Source organism: Leucopleurus acutus, assembly GCF_964270905.1.
Source record: "Leucopleurus acutus genome assembly, chromosome: 17".
NCBI classification, from domain to species: Eukaryota; Metazoa; Chordata; class Mammalia; order Artiodactyla; family Delphinidae; genus Leucopleurus; species Leucopleurus acutus.
Genome location: NC_139159.1, coordinates 24,186,424 through 24,205,225, shown reverse-complemented (window position 1 = coordinate 24,205,225; position 18,802 = coordinate 24,186,424). Strand labels below are relative to the sequence as shown.

Sequence of the window (18,802 nt, the reverse complement as noted above, 5' to 3'; positions counted from 1 at the left end):
CATTTATTCATTTGCTGTGGAGTACCTGGAGTCTTAAATTTATTTGAAGACGTTAAGAATCTATCCCCAAACATATCCAAATAACAAGACATCCGTTGCCTCAAACACTGTGCTAGGCATTGCACGCTCCTGCTTTGCGTTTTGGGTGAGAAAACAAAGGCCTGGACCACAGAGGGAAACTTGCCCAGAGGGAGTTCCAAGTCGAGTCCACCTGCGCACACCTGCAGTGTGCACACACCTCCCTGCTCTACTCAAACGCCCCCTTCACCCCACGCCCCACCAGGAGCTTACTCCCAGATTCTGGCATTTCACGCGAGAAGTTGTCAAAACACACGTTGTTCTCTCTGCAGGAGGACGCAGCCCTCTGCCCCCATGTTGCCACCTTGGAAGGACTGACCAAATCCAGCAGCCTGTGCCACTTCCCACCCACCATGGGACCCGAGGGAAGCTTGCTGAGTGGGGGACAAATGCAGATCACCCTGTGGGGAAGCCTGGCAGCTGTGGCCACCTTCTTCCTCATCACCTTCCTCATCTTTCTGTGCTCCAGTTGTGACAGGTGAGAGCAGTGCATGTCTACTAGAGCCTTAAAATAACATGTTCCCAGAAGACTTTCTATATAAAAAGCCTGTGATGAATGGCATCTCACTGCATAGACATTCCCAGAAACTCGTATGTTAGATGAACTGACTTCTCTGCCGCAAAGGAGCCCAGGACACTTTTTATTAGTTCAGTGAAAAGCCACATCTGATTTTCCTGGGGAGCAACTGGAAGAGCCCTTATGTATGAAACTTCCCAGAAGGAAATTTTTGCTATTCTTATGAGCACACCCTTGTCCAAATGTGTATTTTCTTTTTCCATCTGTGGACATTTGGAAATCTAAGTATCATGTGCATTAAAGATATTCTTTTTGCTGGCATTTGAGAGTTACTGAGACTTTTTGCTGCTCTGTAGCTTTTGGGGGTCATTTTATTAAGGATTTGTTATCTAGAGCTGCAGTTTCTTAAGAAACATTCATTTTTTCTACAAGAGAAACATTCTGTGTATGAAATAACCATCTTGTCTTATTTTAGAATTATACTTCTCTCTCTCTCTCTCTTTCTCCTCCCCTCTTCCTCCTTCTTTGTCTCCCTCATATACAATAAAATGTGTAACCCCTCCACCAAGAAGAAAAGGAGATCTTTGCTTGGAGAGAAGCAAAGTCCTTTCTAACCAGGAGTGATTTTCCAGGTGTTCAGACATTGTTACAACATATGCAGCTCTCTGGTGAGGGCTGCTGCTGGGAGCCAGTGCAGACCAGCTGACAGCCAGCCTTCTTTCAAACTCTTCTCAATAACCTTGGAAGGGACTGGACAAGTGTCATTTAAAAGTCTGGATGTGGCTTTGTGCCCTAAAGTCTCTGTCAGGAGGGGAAAATCCAGACTCCCTGAACACAAGTAGCCTCCAAATCCCTGCCCGGTTTGGATCCAGGACTCCAGGGCTGGGAGAGAGACTAACTGGCCAGAAAGATGAAAAAATAGAAGCAAAGCTAGAGGAGTGTTTGTTCCCCTGGGCCTGGGAGGGCCTGCCTTGCAATTATTTATGCCCCCACTAGGTGTCACTGTTGCCTTATACATCTATGGGAAAGGTAGCCTCTAGTACTGATGGCTTTCTTTAGCCTGTCCCGAGTAAAAATAAATTCTATTTTTACTGGATGGACTTTTCCATAGACTGCAAGTACATATGACTCATCCTGAGGGCATGTAACCTCCCCAACAAGCCAAAAGTTGTATTTTCTTTATTTTCTCAATCCCATGGCAGTGTGTGACTTTGCAAAGACTGAATTAAGATGAAGAGATGAGAATTGTTGATTTCCTTACAAAAAACAAAAACAAAAAATTCATTCCAGTATTCTAGATATAAACAGTTTCAGGAAACTCAGGAAACTGCCCCAGTCCTCTTGTTCACTTGTATTTTCTACTCCTGGAGGAAGGGGAGGTCCCGAGAGGTGACCAGCCCCTTGCTGGGACTTGACTCCCTTGGACCCTGCTACCTGCAGAGGAGGGGTAGAGTGAATTGTCCGGCTTCTGCTTCCTTGGCAAAATAAACCCGGTTTTTAAAAGAGAGATTATTTAAGTGTCGATCAAAGTTTGAATAGGAAAGGGGAGTGTATGTTTGATTTTAGGTAGCACGTTGGATGTTACAGCCATGTTTCCTTTTCTGTTTCAGAGAAAAGAAGCCGAGACAGCACAGCGGAGACCATGAGAACCTGATGAACGTGGTGAGCACGCGTGCACGAGTTTTAAATCATCAGCCGCTTATCTAAAGCAGGTCCCCACAAGCTTACAGCCTGAAGGAAGCCCAGGGAAGCAATTCAGCCAGAGTTTTAACTGGCTGCCTGGGCCGTGTCCTCTTGCTGCAGGTTTATATTCACCGTGGCTAGAGGCCTGTGCAATTAGCCAGGTTGTTGGGAGAGCTTCTGAAACGGATGCAATTGTGCCACTGCTGGAAGGATCCTCAGATAGTTCCAACCTACTGCAGGGACGTTTCTGTTTTGCCTCTGCTGGGCTCCAGCCTGTGTATTAGTTGGCTAGAACTGTCATAACAAAGGACCATAAACTGAGTGGCTTGATAAATTTATCATGTCACAGTTCTAGAGGCTAGAAATTCGAGATCAAGGTGGCAGCAGGGTTGGTTCCTTCCGAGAGCTGTGAGAGCGCATCTGTTACAGGCCGCTCTCCTAGCTTACCGTGGTCGGTTGGCAGCCTTTAGTGATGCTTGGTTTGAAGATCTCTGCCCTTACATTGTGTTCTCCCTGTGACTCTTTACACCGTCTTCCCTCTATGTGTGTCTGTCTCTGCCCAAGTTACCCTTTTTTAAGGCCTCCGATATGACCTCATCTTAACATGTTTCATCTGCAACGATCCTGTTTCCAAATGAGGCCAAGTCTAAGGTATTGAGAGTTCGGACTTCAAATAGGAATTTGGAGATGATAAAATTCAACTTGTAACAGCTGATCATTAAGCTTACTGGAGCCTGGGACCCCCAGCATCCCAGATGTGGCCTGGCCTTGCTGGGTTTTCTTGCTCTGTGTCCTAAAGGGTCCTGATCGAGCCCCGCGGGCCTCTTGGATTCACCCAGACAGGGAGCAGCCTGGGCGTCCTGGTCCCACCTCATTCTCTCCCCTCAGGCCCATGCCTTTAATTGGCTGAGCAATTCCAGCAGCTGGGGATGGGGCCGCCCTCATATTCGCAAGGCTGAAATGGTGAAGATGCTTCCTGTCCCAGACGTAAGTTCTCAAGATCAGGCATAAACTGGTTGGAGGAAGAAGGGGCAAAAAGGAAAGGTGGATGAGTGAAGCATGTCATGTGAGGTCTGGTATGAAACACTCAACCAGCAGCCAGGTTCCAAGCTCACCCAGGAGGCATCCCGGGCGCCCTGCCCTAGGATTGAGGGATTCTTCCAGGCCAGGCAGCGAAGTGGTCAGCCCTCCTCTCCTGGGAGCCCCTGGGGAGTTCCTTCCTTTCATCTCTGTATGCAGGCGCTCACACACACACACCCTCCACTGCTTTCCGGGTTTCTCATCACCCCCCTCCTTTTTACCCCCGTTGTCACCCTCACTGCAGTCTCTGGTTGTCTGTATCCCCGCTTCTCACCTGCCCCCAGCGCCTCTGTTGGATTGCCGCTGTGCAGGCACCCAGAGGGCGGGTGGGAGAGGAGGTGGTACCTCCACTGTGGCTTCTCCCACGTGCAGGTCCCAGGCCCCAGCTTTCTTCCCCTTGCCACTCTCCTTGGTGCCCGTCGGCAGGAGATGCGGGGCTGGGGGAGAGGCTTCCATCTCCATTTGTTAGAAGACTCGGGGGCGGGGGGAGGGGGAGGCTGGGAGCAAGCCCTCGGGTCATCCTGAGGTTTGCTCAGGTGTGAGAACCTCTGCTCTAGACCTTTGGTTCCTGCTCTTCTGCTAACGCCCAGCAGCAGCCCTGGGTGAGACGGGAAGAGTGTGGCGGGTGGATAAAAGGAAGATCTGACTCTCCGTGTGCAGTGTCCTTCATTAATAGCCCCCCATAGCCTCTCTCATATGAATGTGTGAGCAAGGGAGTGCACGTTTGCACACACACATCACATGGCTCTCTTTACACAAGCTTCTATCCTAGTTTCTCAATTTTGTACAACTTGCACAGTCTCCATCCCAGGCCTGAGAAGTCCTTGTAGTCAGCCAGCCTTCCCCACCCCTGATCCCGGCTGACACACACCCCGACACACACCGATCACTCCACAGCCCCAGAGGAGCTGCCTTTAAATCCTAAGGTGAAAAAGGCCGGCGGGGGTTGGGGGTGTCCCCTGGCTGCATCTGAAGCTTCAGTGAGAGAGAGGCTCCCTCCTGGCTTCTGTGTTTGGAGCTCCAGCAGGAGTTTTCTCGTAGAAGCTAAGAGAAGAAATGGTGGTGAGAGCCTAGAGTATGATAATTCAGCTGTGACGGATTGATTGTGCTGTTATGGGCCCACCTGGGAGCCATCCTCCCCCCACAGCTGACTCCTGCCCACGGGTGACGTCATTTCTGTGAATGGGCACCTGTGTCTGCAGCCGCCCTGCAACCTAACACAACGACCCATCTCACGGGCTGCATGGGATTGAAATAGCTGACTCCTGGTACATGTTTGGATCATGACGCAGCATGAGCTATTTGCTCTCTGTTATTATTACTTGGTTCCCAAGTCAGAGAATTTGTGAAGCCAGCTAGCCAAGGCCGTGGTGCTGTTTACATCAGAACTTCCCAGGTGGACTCCTGGAACATGGTCCAGTGTGGCCTCCTGGGTCCCGCAGGCCGTGCATTCCATGAGTGGGAAGGGGGAACAGATCCTATCAGCAGTGATTCAGCTGCTACGTGGGACCAGCTGCATATTTCAAGAAATATGTGAGCTACCACCTTACCTTCAGGCTAGTCATAGCTGTAGCTCAGCCTGGCGTATCATGCCATGTACTGTCCACCCAGGCTAGCCCAGTAGAAAACAATCAATGCCATTCTTCCCTCCAAGCGTCCTGGATTTGTTTGTGAGAATAAGAAAGGTTTGCAAACCTACTTTTTAGCATACGATGGTTTCGGTGAACCTTGAAGCAGAGACCTGGCTGATTTCTGAGTCTCAGACATCAGTGACATTATCTTTGATCAGATTTAAGTCCCTTCCCTTCAGATGACAAAGGTGATATTTTCCTCGGCATGACACACCCTTAAAAAGGGTAACGTTTCCGGCACCTCTGGTAGAAGGATGAGGCCTCTCTCTGCTGGAGCTCATTCCAATCAGCCCTGGGGCTTCTGGTCCCCCTCACCTTGAGATAAGGGACCTGAGACCCCACAACCTACCATAGCCTCTTTGTGATTACCAGATGGGAAGCTCCGTGGATGGCGGCCTCGGAAGATTCCCAGGATGGCCCTGTCCAATAGAACCTTCCACCAAGATGGAAGTGTTCTGTAACTGCACTGATAGGGTAACCACTGTCCACGTGTAGCCACTGAGCCCTTGAAATGTGACTAGTGCAACTGAGGAACTCGATTTTATTTCGTTTCACTTAACTTAAATCTAAGCAGTGGATTTGGGTTTTGTTGTTGTTTTCATTTTTAGAAGAAACCATGGAGGGAATTCCCTGGCGGTCCACTGGTTAGGACTCTGCACTCTCACTGCCGAGGGCCAGGGTTCAATCCCTGGTTGGGGAACTAAGATCCCACAAGCTGTGCAGTTTGGCAAAAATAATGAATGAATGAATGAATGAATTTTTAAAAATACCCCCTCCCCCATAAAAAAGCCGTGGATATTCCCCTCTGCCACGCAGTCTGATCCTTTTGGTGCCTTTGTTTCTGCAGCCTTCCGACAAGGAGATGTTCAGCCGTTCAGTTACCAGCCTGGCCACAGACATGCCTGCCAGCAGCGAACAGAACGGGGCACTCACCAACGGTGACAGTAAGTTCTGCAGAAATACCAGCTATCCACGCAGGCCTCATCACCTGAGAAAGGGCTGGGTTTCAGAAAGTGTGGCTCAAAAACTAGGAAATGTGTTTGTTCTTGCTTACCTTTTGTGTTACTACCAGTTTGAGCCAAAAAAATCTCATTTGGATGAAAAGTTAATATCTATGAATTGGCTTCTGTGTGCCATTGTTCTAAGATTTGTATGTGTACTAACTCTTTTTTTTTTTTTTTTTTTTTTTTTTTTTTGCGGTACGCGGGCCTCTCACTGCTGTGGCCTCTCCTGTTGCGGAGCACAGGCTCCAGACGCGCAGGCTCAGTGGCCATGGCTCATGGGCCCAGCCACTCCGCGGCATGTGGGATCCTCCCGGACCGGGGCACGAACCCGTGTCCCCTGCATCGGCAGGCGGACTCCCAACCACTGCGCCACCAGGGAAGCCCTGTACTAACTCATTTTTGCTAACCCGTTTATGCTAGCAACTATAAGATCACCATGACTAATATGACTGCCCTGTAGGGTAGGGATTATTACTCTTCACAATTTACAGATGAGGCAACTGAAACATTGCTGCTGCAACAAATTACCACAAACTTAGTGCCTTAGAAGAACACAGGTTTATGAGCTTGGAGCTCTGGAGGTCAGAGTGTGAACCGGGTCTCCCTGGGCTAAAATCAAAGTACCAGCGGGGCTGCGCTTCTTCCCCAAGGCTCTAGGGAAGAACCTAGTTCCTTGCCTGCTTCCGCTGCTAGAAGCCTCCTGCATTCCTTGGTCCTGGACTTCCCTCCATCTTCAAGTCTCTCTCCGACTCTCCTGCCTCCATCTTTCACTGATGAGGACCCTCAGAATTACACCGCGCCCACCTGGATGTCCCAGTTTTCCTCCCCATCTCAAGATCAGCTAATAGTTCATCAGTATCCTTAATTCCTCCCTTGCCGTGGAATGAAATACACAGAATCCAGGGAAGAGGACGTGGGTTCCTGAGTGGGGGGTGGGTGGGGGGTGGGCATTATTCTGTCTGGCACAGAGAGGTTAATCACTTGCCTAAGATGTTATGGTCAGTGCTCTGAGGATCTGTAATTTGAACCCTCGATCTGACTCCTGGGTACACCCTTAGGACCACTCTGCATGCTGCCTGTTTCACGCCCAGGATGTGCTCGCTCACCAAAGTCACATTTCCACTCCCCAGTTTACAGAGCGCTTTCACCTGGGGTAGCAAATCCTCCTCTTACCTCCAGTTACAGACAAGGAAACTGGGGGACAGTCAGGATTGACACCGGAGGCTTCAGACTCCAGTGCCCATTCTCTGTCCACCGTGACACAGACATCTAAATCCAGAGGGCAAAAGTTCACCCCCTCCTTGATGATCAAGTATTTAGTACACAGTGGGTAGTGATGGTAACTTCCGACAAGGGTTCCATTATCATTTTCCCGAGATACTCTTCAGGGACACTATTTCTAGTCCCCCTAAAGAGAAGTAGTCTTTTTTTCTTTTTTTCAGGATAAGAGGTGAGCAGTTTATTTCTTCTTTCACTCATTTAGTTTTTCATGTAAAAACAGTGGAGTCAACCATGCTGTTGATACTGTTCTGGACTCCAGGGTCTTAGAGAATCCCAGTCTAGTCAGTAAAAACAAGTGGGTTAAAAACTGTAAGTTATTGGGCTTCCCTGGTGGCGCAGTGGTTGAGAATCTGCCTGCTAATGCAGGGGACACGGGTTCGAGCCCTGGTCTGGGAGGATCCCACATGCCGCAGAGCAACTGGGCCCGTGAGCCACAACTCCTGAGCCTGCGCGTCTGGAGCCTGTGCTCCGCAACAAGAGAGGCCGCGATAGTGAGAGGCCCACGCACGGCGATGAAGAGTGGCCCCCGCTTGCCACAACTAGAGAAAGCCCTCTCACACAAACGAAGACCCAGCACAGCCAAAAATAAATAAATAAACTCCTACCCCCAACATCAAAAAAGAAAAATTAAGTTATAAACCCACACACAGATGTAAAGAATATATACGATATATAAGGAATATATATATTATATAAAGTAAATATATATGAATATACCAGTACAAATACATGTTTAAGTATGTATTTACTTTATATAATATATATATTATATGCATACACTTATATATATATATATGAAGAATATATAGTATATAAAGAACATATAGTGGAGAGACAGTAATTTAATAACTGGCTCACTGCAGTGTAAGTCCCCAAAGGGCAGGACTCATTGGACCTCACTGACGAATGATGTATTCCCAGCACTTCAACCATCCCTGGCGCCTAGGAGGCACTCAAAAACCATTTGATAAAGGGATGACTGAATGGCTCCACGCAGTAACGTTTCTGTAGCAATCTAAGAATTTCAAATACGAATTTTCTAATTTGAGGTAAAAATGTTGGCACCAGGAGCCAGTAAGATGGAAGGAAGAGCTCTAAAAAGGCACAGGGTAGGCGGACCCTTTGGGATACTGCTTTGGGCACATTTTTGCCCCATTTTTTCCATTGTCTCTCAAACAAAGTGACCTGTGAAGGGGGATGGCTCCCAGGTGTTCCCTCCACACGAGAGGAGGCCAGGAGGGCCGGGAGAGTGGCTGCCACACATGCCCCCCCCTTGGAGCCCAGCCTCCCACAGTTTGGCCCTATGCAGTGTCACTTTCATCCTCTGGTCACTTTGGACACTGCCTACAAGGAGCCCATCAGGAGTAACAACAAAGACTGTATAACTGTGACCCAAATTGATAGCCAAGACAATGTATTAAATACTCTATTGGAAAGATGTAATGGATGGCTTTAGTTTACACTGTGATTGAAATAAGAATATCCACTAACAGTCAAAACATCTGTAATTTATAGCCTCAAGTCAAATAAAAAGCCAGCACTTTGATTTCACCTAACTTGACATCATCTGATTCACTGTAATAATTATGTCAGAATTTGTCTTTCTCCACTTTTAATACTCCCACTGCTTTAGTTCTTTCAGAAGACAGCACCGTGACCTGCACACAGCATTACGAGGAAGTCCAGACCTCAGCTTCAGATCTGCTGGACTCCCAGGACAGCACAGGGAAGCCAAAATGTCATCAGAGCCGGGAGTTGCCCAGAATTCCTCCTGAGAGCGAAGTGGACACGATGCTCAATGGAGAAAGCACGGACGGGGACCAGGGTCTGGGGATGGAGGGGCCGTATGAAGTGCTCAAGGACAGTGCCTCACAAGAAAATATGGTGGAGGACTGCTTGTATGAAACTGTGAAAGAAATTAAGGAGGTGACGGCCGCTGCCCACTCAGCTGGAGGCCACAGCAGCAGGTCGAAGTCAACTTCCACTGTGAAAGAGCTTCCGGGGCCCCAGGCCAGTGGCAAAACAGACTTTGCTGAATATGCCTCCGTGGACAGAAACAGAAAGTGTCGACAAAGCGCTAATGCAGAGAGTATTCTTGGAAATTCATGGGATCCAGAAGAGGAGGCGCCACCCCCTGTCCCCATTAAACTTCTGGATGAAAATGAAAACCTTCAGGAACAGGCAGAGAGTAAAACAGGAGAAGAAGGGGCTGCCGAGGGGACCAGTGAAGCCAACAAGGTGGGCTCCGGCACATTGGTTTCAGAGCTTTTGTCACAATTGGGCGTCTAGCTGATCCTGGGGCTTTTGCGTGCACGTTGTTCTAAGGAATACATGCTAGCACCTTCACGTGCATTGAGTGGTGGCAGCTGTTTTAGTGGAAGCTGTGTTTGACTTTTTGTTCCCCCCTCCAAGTAATAAAATACTGAAAGCTCATATTTACAAAATATTTCTCTCTTGGCACCTTCCTTGGATATCTTTCAGGTTTTGCATCATGTCTAATGGGGGCAAGTATTATTTTCTTCATGGTGAAGACCAAGAACTGGAAAGACGAGACTCTTTGCCACCCACTTAGCCTCTTCCACTTGTTACCACCCCAGGCAGTGGGATGATCTCCCCGCTCCCCGGGTCCCAGAAATCAGAGCACAAGAACAGGCAGAGGGGACCAGTTCACAGGTGCCACTGGGCGTATCTGATTATGTATAGACTTTTATAGGAATCAAGTAAGAGATTTTATTTTGTGACAATTTCTAAATACTACCCTGTAGCTCTTAAGTGTAACTATTCAACAGAGCTCTAAAATGTACTAACAATCTCCGAGCCTTCTCTGTGGGTGTCTCATAAGCTGATGTCTGAGCCACCATAGCTTGGAATTCACATCTCCAGCTGTCAGCATTTCCTTGGGATTTAAACTAGGCCCTACCTTCTTTAGGCAACTGATACCTAATTTCCATTCTCTGCAGAGAAAAAAGTAGGGTTCTCGTCTCAAGTTTTGGTAGGAAGGCCAAGTAGGGACTAGTCAGTCAGTAGTAGCCTTGAAAAACTTGTGCCGTTCATGATCAAAAGGGGAGGTCCGGCTAGGGTTATATAGCTTATGCCAATGAGTCATTCTGTGTCGTGTTCTCTGAATGCATTTCAGCTTTTCGTTTTACCCGTAAAGTGAGCCATTGAGAGCCTCAGTAAAGTATTTATGAATATATTTGTAAAATGCAGCCTAATTTTTTTGCCCTTTGTATAACTAAAGATAATAAAACTAATGTGACATTTATGCTGCCTAAAGCAGTTAAAACTTCTTTACTTACAAGCATTTGAAAGGTAAGAGAGTTGACTGTCTAACCACTGCTAAGTAAGCAATTCTGCAGATGTCACATTAGAAACTGGAAATAGCCATCTGGGAAGCAGATTACCTTTCTATAGTAATACAGGAATAAATAATCCATCATCTCCATATAAACCAGCCTAATTTTAAGTGATTGGGAGAACTTGAAATGTTTAATATTCATGCATTTATTTGCAAAAAGATTTTAATGAGCACCTACTATAAGCCACATGATACAGGTGCTGAGAATACACTAGTGAACAAAACATATAAATGAACAAAAATCTCTGCCCCCATGGAGCTTACATTTAAGTAAGGAGATAGAGACATAAATACGTATGTAAGTAAAGTATGTGGTATCTTAGAAGGCTTTAAAGTTTAAAGGAAAAAATTAGAACAGAATCCGGGGGTTTAGGAAAGTTGGGTGGGAGCACAATTGTGAATAGAGTGGTCAGGGTATGCCTGGCTGTGAAGGGGCATTTGAACAAAATGTTAAAGGAGGTGAGAGAGTGAGTTGGTACACATTTTGGGGGGCAGAGCAAGTGAAGCAGAGGGGATGGCCAGTGTGAAGGTCCTGAGGCCAGAGCAGGCCCGGCCTCTCCAGGAAAGAAGAAGGGGTGGGCGTGGCTGGAGAGGGGAGAGCAACGCTAAGGGAAGTAGGAAGAAAGGTAAGCAGGGCCCCAACCCTGTATGGCCTTGGCTTATAATCTGAATAAAATGGGGTCACTCGAAAGCCTTGAGCAGAAGAATGGCTTAATCTGGGTTAGGAAAGGATCGCTCTGATGGAGCTGAAATTCACCTATGAAGAATGGAAGCAAGGAGACCAGTTGGGTAGCCATTCTAATAAGCAAGACGAGAGACAAGGTGGCTCAGATCAGGGCAGGAGTAACGGGAGACACTAAACTAGAGCCAGGAGTTTTGTTGATAGACCAGATGTGGATGAAAGAAAGAGGAAGCAATGAGTCCGGGGTTTGGCCTGAGCCACTGGAAGGATGGAATTGCCATTAACTGAAGCAGAAAGGACTTGTAGGCAGAGCAGACTTGGGAGGCAACTTGGGTGTTCCGGGCTGGACCTATTGCTTTGACATAGATATTGGTCATCCAAGTAGAGATGTCAGAGAACAGCTGGATGGGGGAGCAGGTTTACGAGGAAGGGCCTGGGCTGGGTTTGTACATTTAGAAGTCAGCAGCAGACATTTGTTTTCAAAGCTGACATCAGATGAGATCACTGCATGAGTACGTGTGAACGGGAACTAGAAGAGTTCCAAGGACACGGGTCCAGGAAAGAAAAGGAGCCAGCAGAAGAGAGCAAAACAGGAGAGAAAAAACAGGAAAGTACAGTGTCCTAGAAGCCAAGGGCAAACTTTCAGGGAGGAAGGAGTGACCCCTGCATCAGATGCAGCAGGTGGGTCAGGAGAGAGAGTTACACGTGGACTTCAGTGTCCTTGACAAGAGCAGTTTCACTGAAGTGAAGAGGCAGAAACTGGACTGAAATGGGTTTAGAGAGAGAATAGGAAGAGACAAATTATTTGAGTGACTTTTTCAGAGAGCTCTCTTAAGAGGTTTTACTATAAAGGAAGGAGTAATAGAACTGGAAGAAGGGTGGATTGGTTTTGTTTTTAGAATAAATAGCCTGTTTTTACACGAATGGGGATGACTCCACAGAGAGGGGGAAAGCTGATGATGTAGACAAAATGGGAGAGACGCTGGAGCTTATATCCACGAGTGAGTGTGAGGGGTCAGAATCTGGTGCACAGGAGGAGAGGATCATTAAGGAGAAGCATGGAAAGTTCATCTGTGGCAACTGACAGGAAGGAAGGTACATGAATGCAGAGACTGGGGGCAGGTGGGGGAGGTAAAAGTTTATAGAAATTTCTCTTGTTTCCTTCAGTTTTCTCAAGGTCCTCAGCTAAGCATGAGGATGGGTGAAGAGGTGTTGGGAGTTTGGGAAGAGAGGGGAAGACGTGAAGCAGGGAGCTAGGAGACCAGGGACCAGGTGATAGAAGGATTCAGAGCAGCATTAAGGACTCACTCGAGGGATGAGTTCACCAGGGACCAAGAAGGGAGTGGAGTATTTAAAGTATGGCAGTGGAGTTTGACAGGGCAGAAAGGAAGGACGCCAAGGAGAAGCGACACACGCAAAAACGTTTTGCAGGATTGTAGGAACTGGGTTATGGGAGGAGTGGGCTTGATCGAGGAGTGCTGGTCTGAAGGGGGCTGCAAGGAGATGGGAGGGTGGGGTGTCTGTTTAGGGTAAGAGAAGTCCGAGGTGTAGCTGGGAGAGTGAACAGTGAGGTTGGCGGGAGGACAGGGTCGGGGCAGGGAGGTCAGGGAGCTGGGGCAGGCTTGGAAGGATCCCTGTTTGTTGTAGTCAGCAAGGATTCAGGCAGGAGATGCGTTAGAGACAGAATCAGTGAAGCAGGAACCAAAATCATTGAGAAATGAGGCAGGTAGCAAGTGACAAAATGCGAGCTGAGTTCTCCACTAGCTGTGAAAAGTTTCCAGATGACTTAAGAATCTTCCTGATGGCTCAGGCAAGCTGTAGAAATATAAAATTCCGACACTTGATAAAGAAACCATGTTTTTTTCTTCATCAGGCTTTCCATCTCTCATTGATGATCAATCCGTCAGTGACAATTAGGAATTGAAACAGTAGTCCACGTAACTGTTCGTTTTATTTGTACCTACAGATTCAAATAAACAATCAGAAGAAGTTTCTCTAAGTGTAATACTACTGGGTATGCAAAAACATACTTTTTATGTGTTTATTCCTCAGGTGCTTTATATAATTTCTTTGTAGAAAATAATTTCTTCTCCAAATATCATTTGAAAACATTTTTGTAGATAGATGGATCAAAGCATATGCACGAGAAAGGTTTGATTATTGACTTCAAACTCCCTTCTCTTGGTTTATGTTTCTTCTAACAGAGATTTAGTTCGTTGTCATACAAGTCCCGGGAAGAAGACCCAACTCTCACAGAAGAAGAGGTGAGTTTTGTTAGTTTTTTTTATTATTATTATTATTTTCTGCGGTACGCGGGCCTCTCACCGTTGTGGCCTCTCCCGTTGCGGAGCACAGGCTCCGGACGCGCAGGCTCAGCGGCCATGGCTCACGGGCCCAGCCGCTCCGCAGCATGTGGGATCCTCCCGGACCGGGGCACAAACCCGTGTCCCCTGCATCGGCAGGCGGACTCTCAACCACTGCGCCACCAGGGAAGCCCTGTTAGTTTTTAAATAACCAGAAAGCTCATGCAATAGAGAATAGCACCTCCTTCCTTGAGTAAATGCACTGTCATGTTACCCTTCATCTGAGAAAGCTAAAGTACACTCTTAAGCATATGGTTGGAGATCAGGGTTTGGGGATGTTGGCTTTATAATGGCTCAGAGAGAGTGAATGGCAGATGGTAAGACAAGAAAGAGGACAAGATGAACAGGTCAGCTAAGTAAAGAAAACTCAGTAGGGAAGAAGGAGCAGAGAAAAATAGAAAGGGGAGGGGAGAAAAGAGGAATGAGAAGAGAGGAATGATAAGTGTGGGAGCTTTAATCTGTCAGAAAGTCCCCTTTAGAAGGAAGTTAATAGTGGGTTGGAAAATACGGGAAATTGGAGCAGGTGGGTGTAGAGAATTTGCTCCAGGCTGGGAGACAGAGGGAGAAGGGCTTAGGAATTTGGGAGGCTGAGAGCAGGGAACTTCAGGAAGTACACGTCCAGCTTGGAAGTAGAGTCAGACATGGCCACCAGCAAGAAAGGATGATATATTCTCCCAAGCACCAGGGCTGAAGATTCACTGGTTAAACTTTCAGTGAGCATTAAAATTGTAAAAGCCACTATTTATTGTGTTATTATGTCACGCTAGACTCAGAGAGCTGAACACCTTAATTTATCTAGCTACCTATAGCCTCTTTCTGGAATGCCTAGCTTAGTAAATTTTGTACATGTACAAAAGTAATGTACATATGCTGGTACATCACCTCCCATATAGGACCCTGAGTATTAAAATATGAAGCTAGATTACAATCCCACATTGAAAGTTGAAGGAGCAGAAGTGCTTTCCTTAGGTGATGTTGCCCAACCCCCTCCACGTTTCCTGCTCCACGGAAGGGACCTGCCATCTATCCACCTGGTTGCACAAGCCAAAACCCTGGGGTCATCCTTAACACCCCATTTTCCTCACTGTCCTCAGATGCAGTCAGAAACAAGTCCCTTCAGTTCCACCTCCAAAGTAACTTTCATGCACCCCCCAACCCCTCTCCATCTCCACTGGGCCCTCCTCCCCTCATGAGACTAAGACAGGACCCTCCTACCAGGGCCTGTGGCAGCTCCTTTGCCTCCACCAGCGTTTTTCACTGTCCCGGAGCCATCCCATTTGGTATAAGAAATAAGGGAATTCCCTGGTTGTCCAGTGGTTAGGACTCTGTGCTTTCACTGCCGAAGGTGCAGGTTCAATCCCTGATCAGGGAACTAAGATCCCACAAGCCGTGCGGCCAAAACAACAAGGGGGGAAAGAAAATAGAATATAAAAGATCTGGAAACTAATCCTTTAAAATAAATTGAGGCAGTAAAATTTTAAGTTACTTTTCTTCTTATCTTACCTTTGTTTGTGGTTTTTGAAAATAGGACCTGGTTATACTGATGAATGTTTAACATAGAATAAGGAACTGTGATTCCTGTGTATTCATTTTAGGAAGAAGATTTAGAAAAAATAAATATGGAAATCATTTATTTTTATATTCATGTAATATAATGTTAGACAGTCCAGACTGAAACTGAGACCTGAATTTTAAGTACTATTATCCCAATTTAACAGAATGATGGGGGAAGGGTTGAATATAAAAAGGAGAGAAATGGGGGAAATGGAGTAATTTATGAGAACATAATAACAATTTACAGACCAAATAATAATGATGAAAGATTTTAAAGAGAAAAATTGCAAAGCTAAATAGCAAGGGGGCTTGAAGAGAAACCTTTTATTTATATACAAAATAAAAATAATAGTCATAGGAGACACATATTCAGAAGGAATATTAGAAGACTTGAGAAACGTTGATAAGAGTTCAAATTTCAAATGACAACCTCTGCACATTTGGTTCATGCTCAGAGATAATATTAAGTTGTAAGTTAATGAAAGAGCCTATAAACAAAAAAAAAGACTAGAAGACCCAAGTACTTACAAAGAGTTGGGGGCATTAATGGCAGGGACCATGGGGAAGAAAGTAGGGAAGAGAAACAGAAATGGTGGTGAGGGGTCAACTCTCACAGGTAAAGGTGTGTTTGTCCTCCTGATGTTACCCCTGAAGGTGAGGAATAAATATCTAGGATGCTGGTTCCCTTTCTCACTGTCATCCATGACTTACCCCTTTATAATCTGTCCACATTTTTGGCTTGGACCGCCTTATAAATAAAAAGTTCCATATGTTTGCACCTCCCTATGAAAAGCAGAGGCTTTTTTTTTTAATTCTTTCTAAATGGAAAGAAATTCCAATTCTTCATTTTGAGAGTAGTATTTTCACTAAAACCTCTAAGGTGAGAATGTTAATTTCACAGCCCTGAAAATGGTCAGATCAACAGGGCAAGAGTTTCCCAAAGATTATTTCTCTGACTCAAAACCTTTGGCTTGTCAAGGCCTGGCAAATGTGAGCCACCAGCCTGTAGTGAAAAGTCCTCATGCAAATGACCAGTTAACATGCGGCAGGCGTGTCTTAAGAAGCTTCGGAGGCCAGCTGGAAGCTTCCTGCACAGTATGTGAGATGTGTGAGAACAGGACATCTCTCCCTGTACTTGCAAAGCCAAGCATCTGTCAGGAAGTATGTTCATTTATTTCCTGGGTGTTTGAATAAATCAATCGCTGGGGCAAAGATAAATACAGGTAATGAAGGATATTCTTCCCTATTTCCAAACATGATTTCTAACAATAAAACAATACCACCCAAATCTCCTCATCAGTCCATTTACTCTATCATCCATTTTTCTATCAAAGAAAATGAAATCTCTCCTGACACGTGTGGCTACATGAGGTACATTAGTGAGACTGAGTAGGTGTGCTTGGAAAATAGGCTGCTCTTCCCATAGGAAAGAGCATCCCATACGTTGATTGTCTCCTAGTTTTATTTCTGAGTTGGCTGGTTTCAAATAAGAAAGAGTTTTCCCACTGAAGAAAATGTAGCCCCGTCTGTAAATGTATATTTAACCAATAGTATGCAGTGAAGTAAAAAAAAAAAAGTGGAAAATGATACTCTGACAGATATAGGTATATGACCAACCAGAATCCAGGAGCTACTCTTCAGATCTCTGTGGTGCAGGAAGAGTGGATCAAACAGTCTAGTTCAGTGGTCCTCACACTTTAGTGGACATCAGAATCAGCCCATCTGGGACCCCCCCGACCAGAGTTTGTGACTCAGTGGTTCTGGGGTGGTGCCCCAGAGTTTGCCTTTCCAATAACTGTCCAGATCCTGCTGCTGCTGGTTTGAATCGCACCCTTTTGAGAATCAGTGGTCTAATGCTTTTTTTTTTTACCCTTTTTTGTAAAGCAGTGAAACCTTTTTTGCAGGTGAAATATCATTCTGATAAAGAAACCAAATAGAACCTGATCTGTGGTCAGGTCCGGGGGGTCTTGAGCTGCCCACCCCACCTGCTCTCCTCAAACCCCTGAGGAGACCCAGAGAGGACCTGGTTTTCATAGAATTATGCTACTTACAAAGTTGTAGATGACACACGTAATTGTCCTGGAGTTACGTACTCCAGGATTAGTACAGATAATGAAGAACCCATTTCTGGGTATATAGTCAAAGGAAGTGAAACCACTGTCTCGAAGAGATATCTGTACACCAATGTTCATTGCAGCATTATTCACGATAGCCAAGTCATGGAAGCAACCCACATGTCTGTCAATGGATGAACGGATAAAGAAAATGTAGTTTTATACACACACACACACACACACGTATGTACGTACGTAATGGAATAGTATTCAGCCGTAAAGAAGAAGAAAATCCTGCCATCTGCAGCAACATAGATGGACTCGGAGGGCATTATGCTAAGTCAAATAAGTCAGACAGAGAAAGACAAATACTGTGTGTTCTCACATATATGTGGAATCTAAAAAAGCCAGACTCATAGACATAGAGTAGAATGGTGGTTGCCACAGGCTGGGGACTGGGGGAAATGGGGAGATGCTGGTCAAAGGGTCAGACTTCCATCTGTAATAAGTTCTGGGAATATAATGTACAGCATGGCGACTAGAATTAACAATACTGTATTATATACTTGAAAGTCGTTAAGAGAATAGCACTGAAATGTTATTACTACACACCAAAAAAACGGCAATTACGGTAATGGAGTTGTTAACTAACCTTATCGTGGTAATCATGTCACAACATGTGTATCAAATCATCCTATTGCGCACCCTAAACTTATATGTGTTGTGTGTCAGTAATATCTCAATAAAGTCTTAAAGGGACACACACACACATTGTCCTAAAAATCTAGCTTATCACTAAAAAGGGGGAGGGAGAAATCAAGCTTGAAGCTTGTTTATTCACTTCACCCTTTGTTTTCTAGATCTCGGCCATGTATTCATCAGTACATAAAAAAGGACAGCCAGGGAACAAATCAGGACAGTCACTCAAAGCACCAGAGTCCACCTATACCTCCATCCAAGGAGCCGCTCTGAGGTCGCCCTCTTCCTGTAACGATCTCTATGCTACTCTTAAAGACTTGGAGAAAATTCCTAACAGTGTCAGCACTCTTCCAGCAGCAGGGAGGCCCAACGGCGAGGAGCCCGAACCAGATTACGAAGCAATACAGACTCTAAACAGAGAGGAAGAGAAGGCTGCCCCGGAGACCAACAGCCACCACGGCCTTTTCCCAAAGGAGAATGACTACGAGAGCATCGGGGACCTGCAGCAATGCCGAGACATCACCAGGCTCTAGCAGCCCGGAAGACAACCCAGCTAGCATAGGACCAGCCGGCAGGGCCAGTGCTGTTGCAGAACACAAGAAGCAGTGTCAGCCACACTGCATATGCTGCTTCCGGAAAAGGAAGATGACTGGAGATGCCGAAACTGCTTCTCAGTTTGGAGAACAGTGAGGTACACACCCTACTGCCAGGGCACGGGCACACCCAAGCACACCTCCCTCATATACCCACACCCTCTGGAAGGATCCCAGCTGTCAGTGGTCTCACCCTCTTTGTGAAGAAAGCCACACAGTAAGGAA

The 18,802-nt window shown here is 46.2% G+C and overlaps 1 protein-coding gene across 1 annotated transcript; it reads left to right on the top strand.

Moving 5' to 3' along the window:
- Positions 1-416: 416 nt before the first annotated feature.
- Positions 417-18,517, top strand: PAG1 (phosphoprotein membrane anchor with glycosphingolipid microdomains 1; the record flags this gene model as incomplete). The annotated part of the gene is made up of 6 exons (XM_082858391.1): positions 417-556; positions 2,206-2,257; positions 5,837-5,933; positions 8,908-9,512; positions 13,519-13,578; positions 18,146-18,517. Exons 1-6 carry the CDS (start codon positions 432-434, stop codon positions 18,515-18,517), a joined length of 1,311 nt encoding a protein of 436 aa, XP_082714517.1. The 5' UTR covers positions 417-431.
- Between the last annotated feature and the right edge of the window lie 285 nt (positions 18,518-18,802).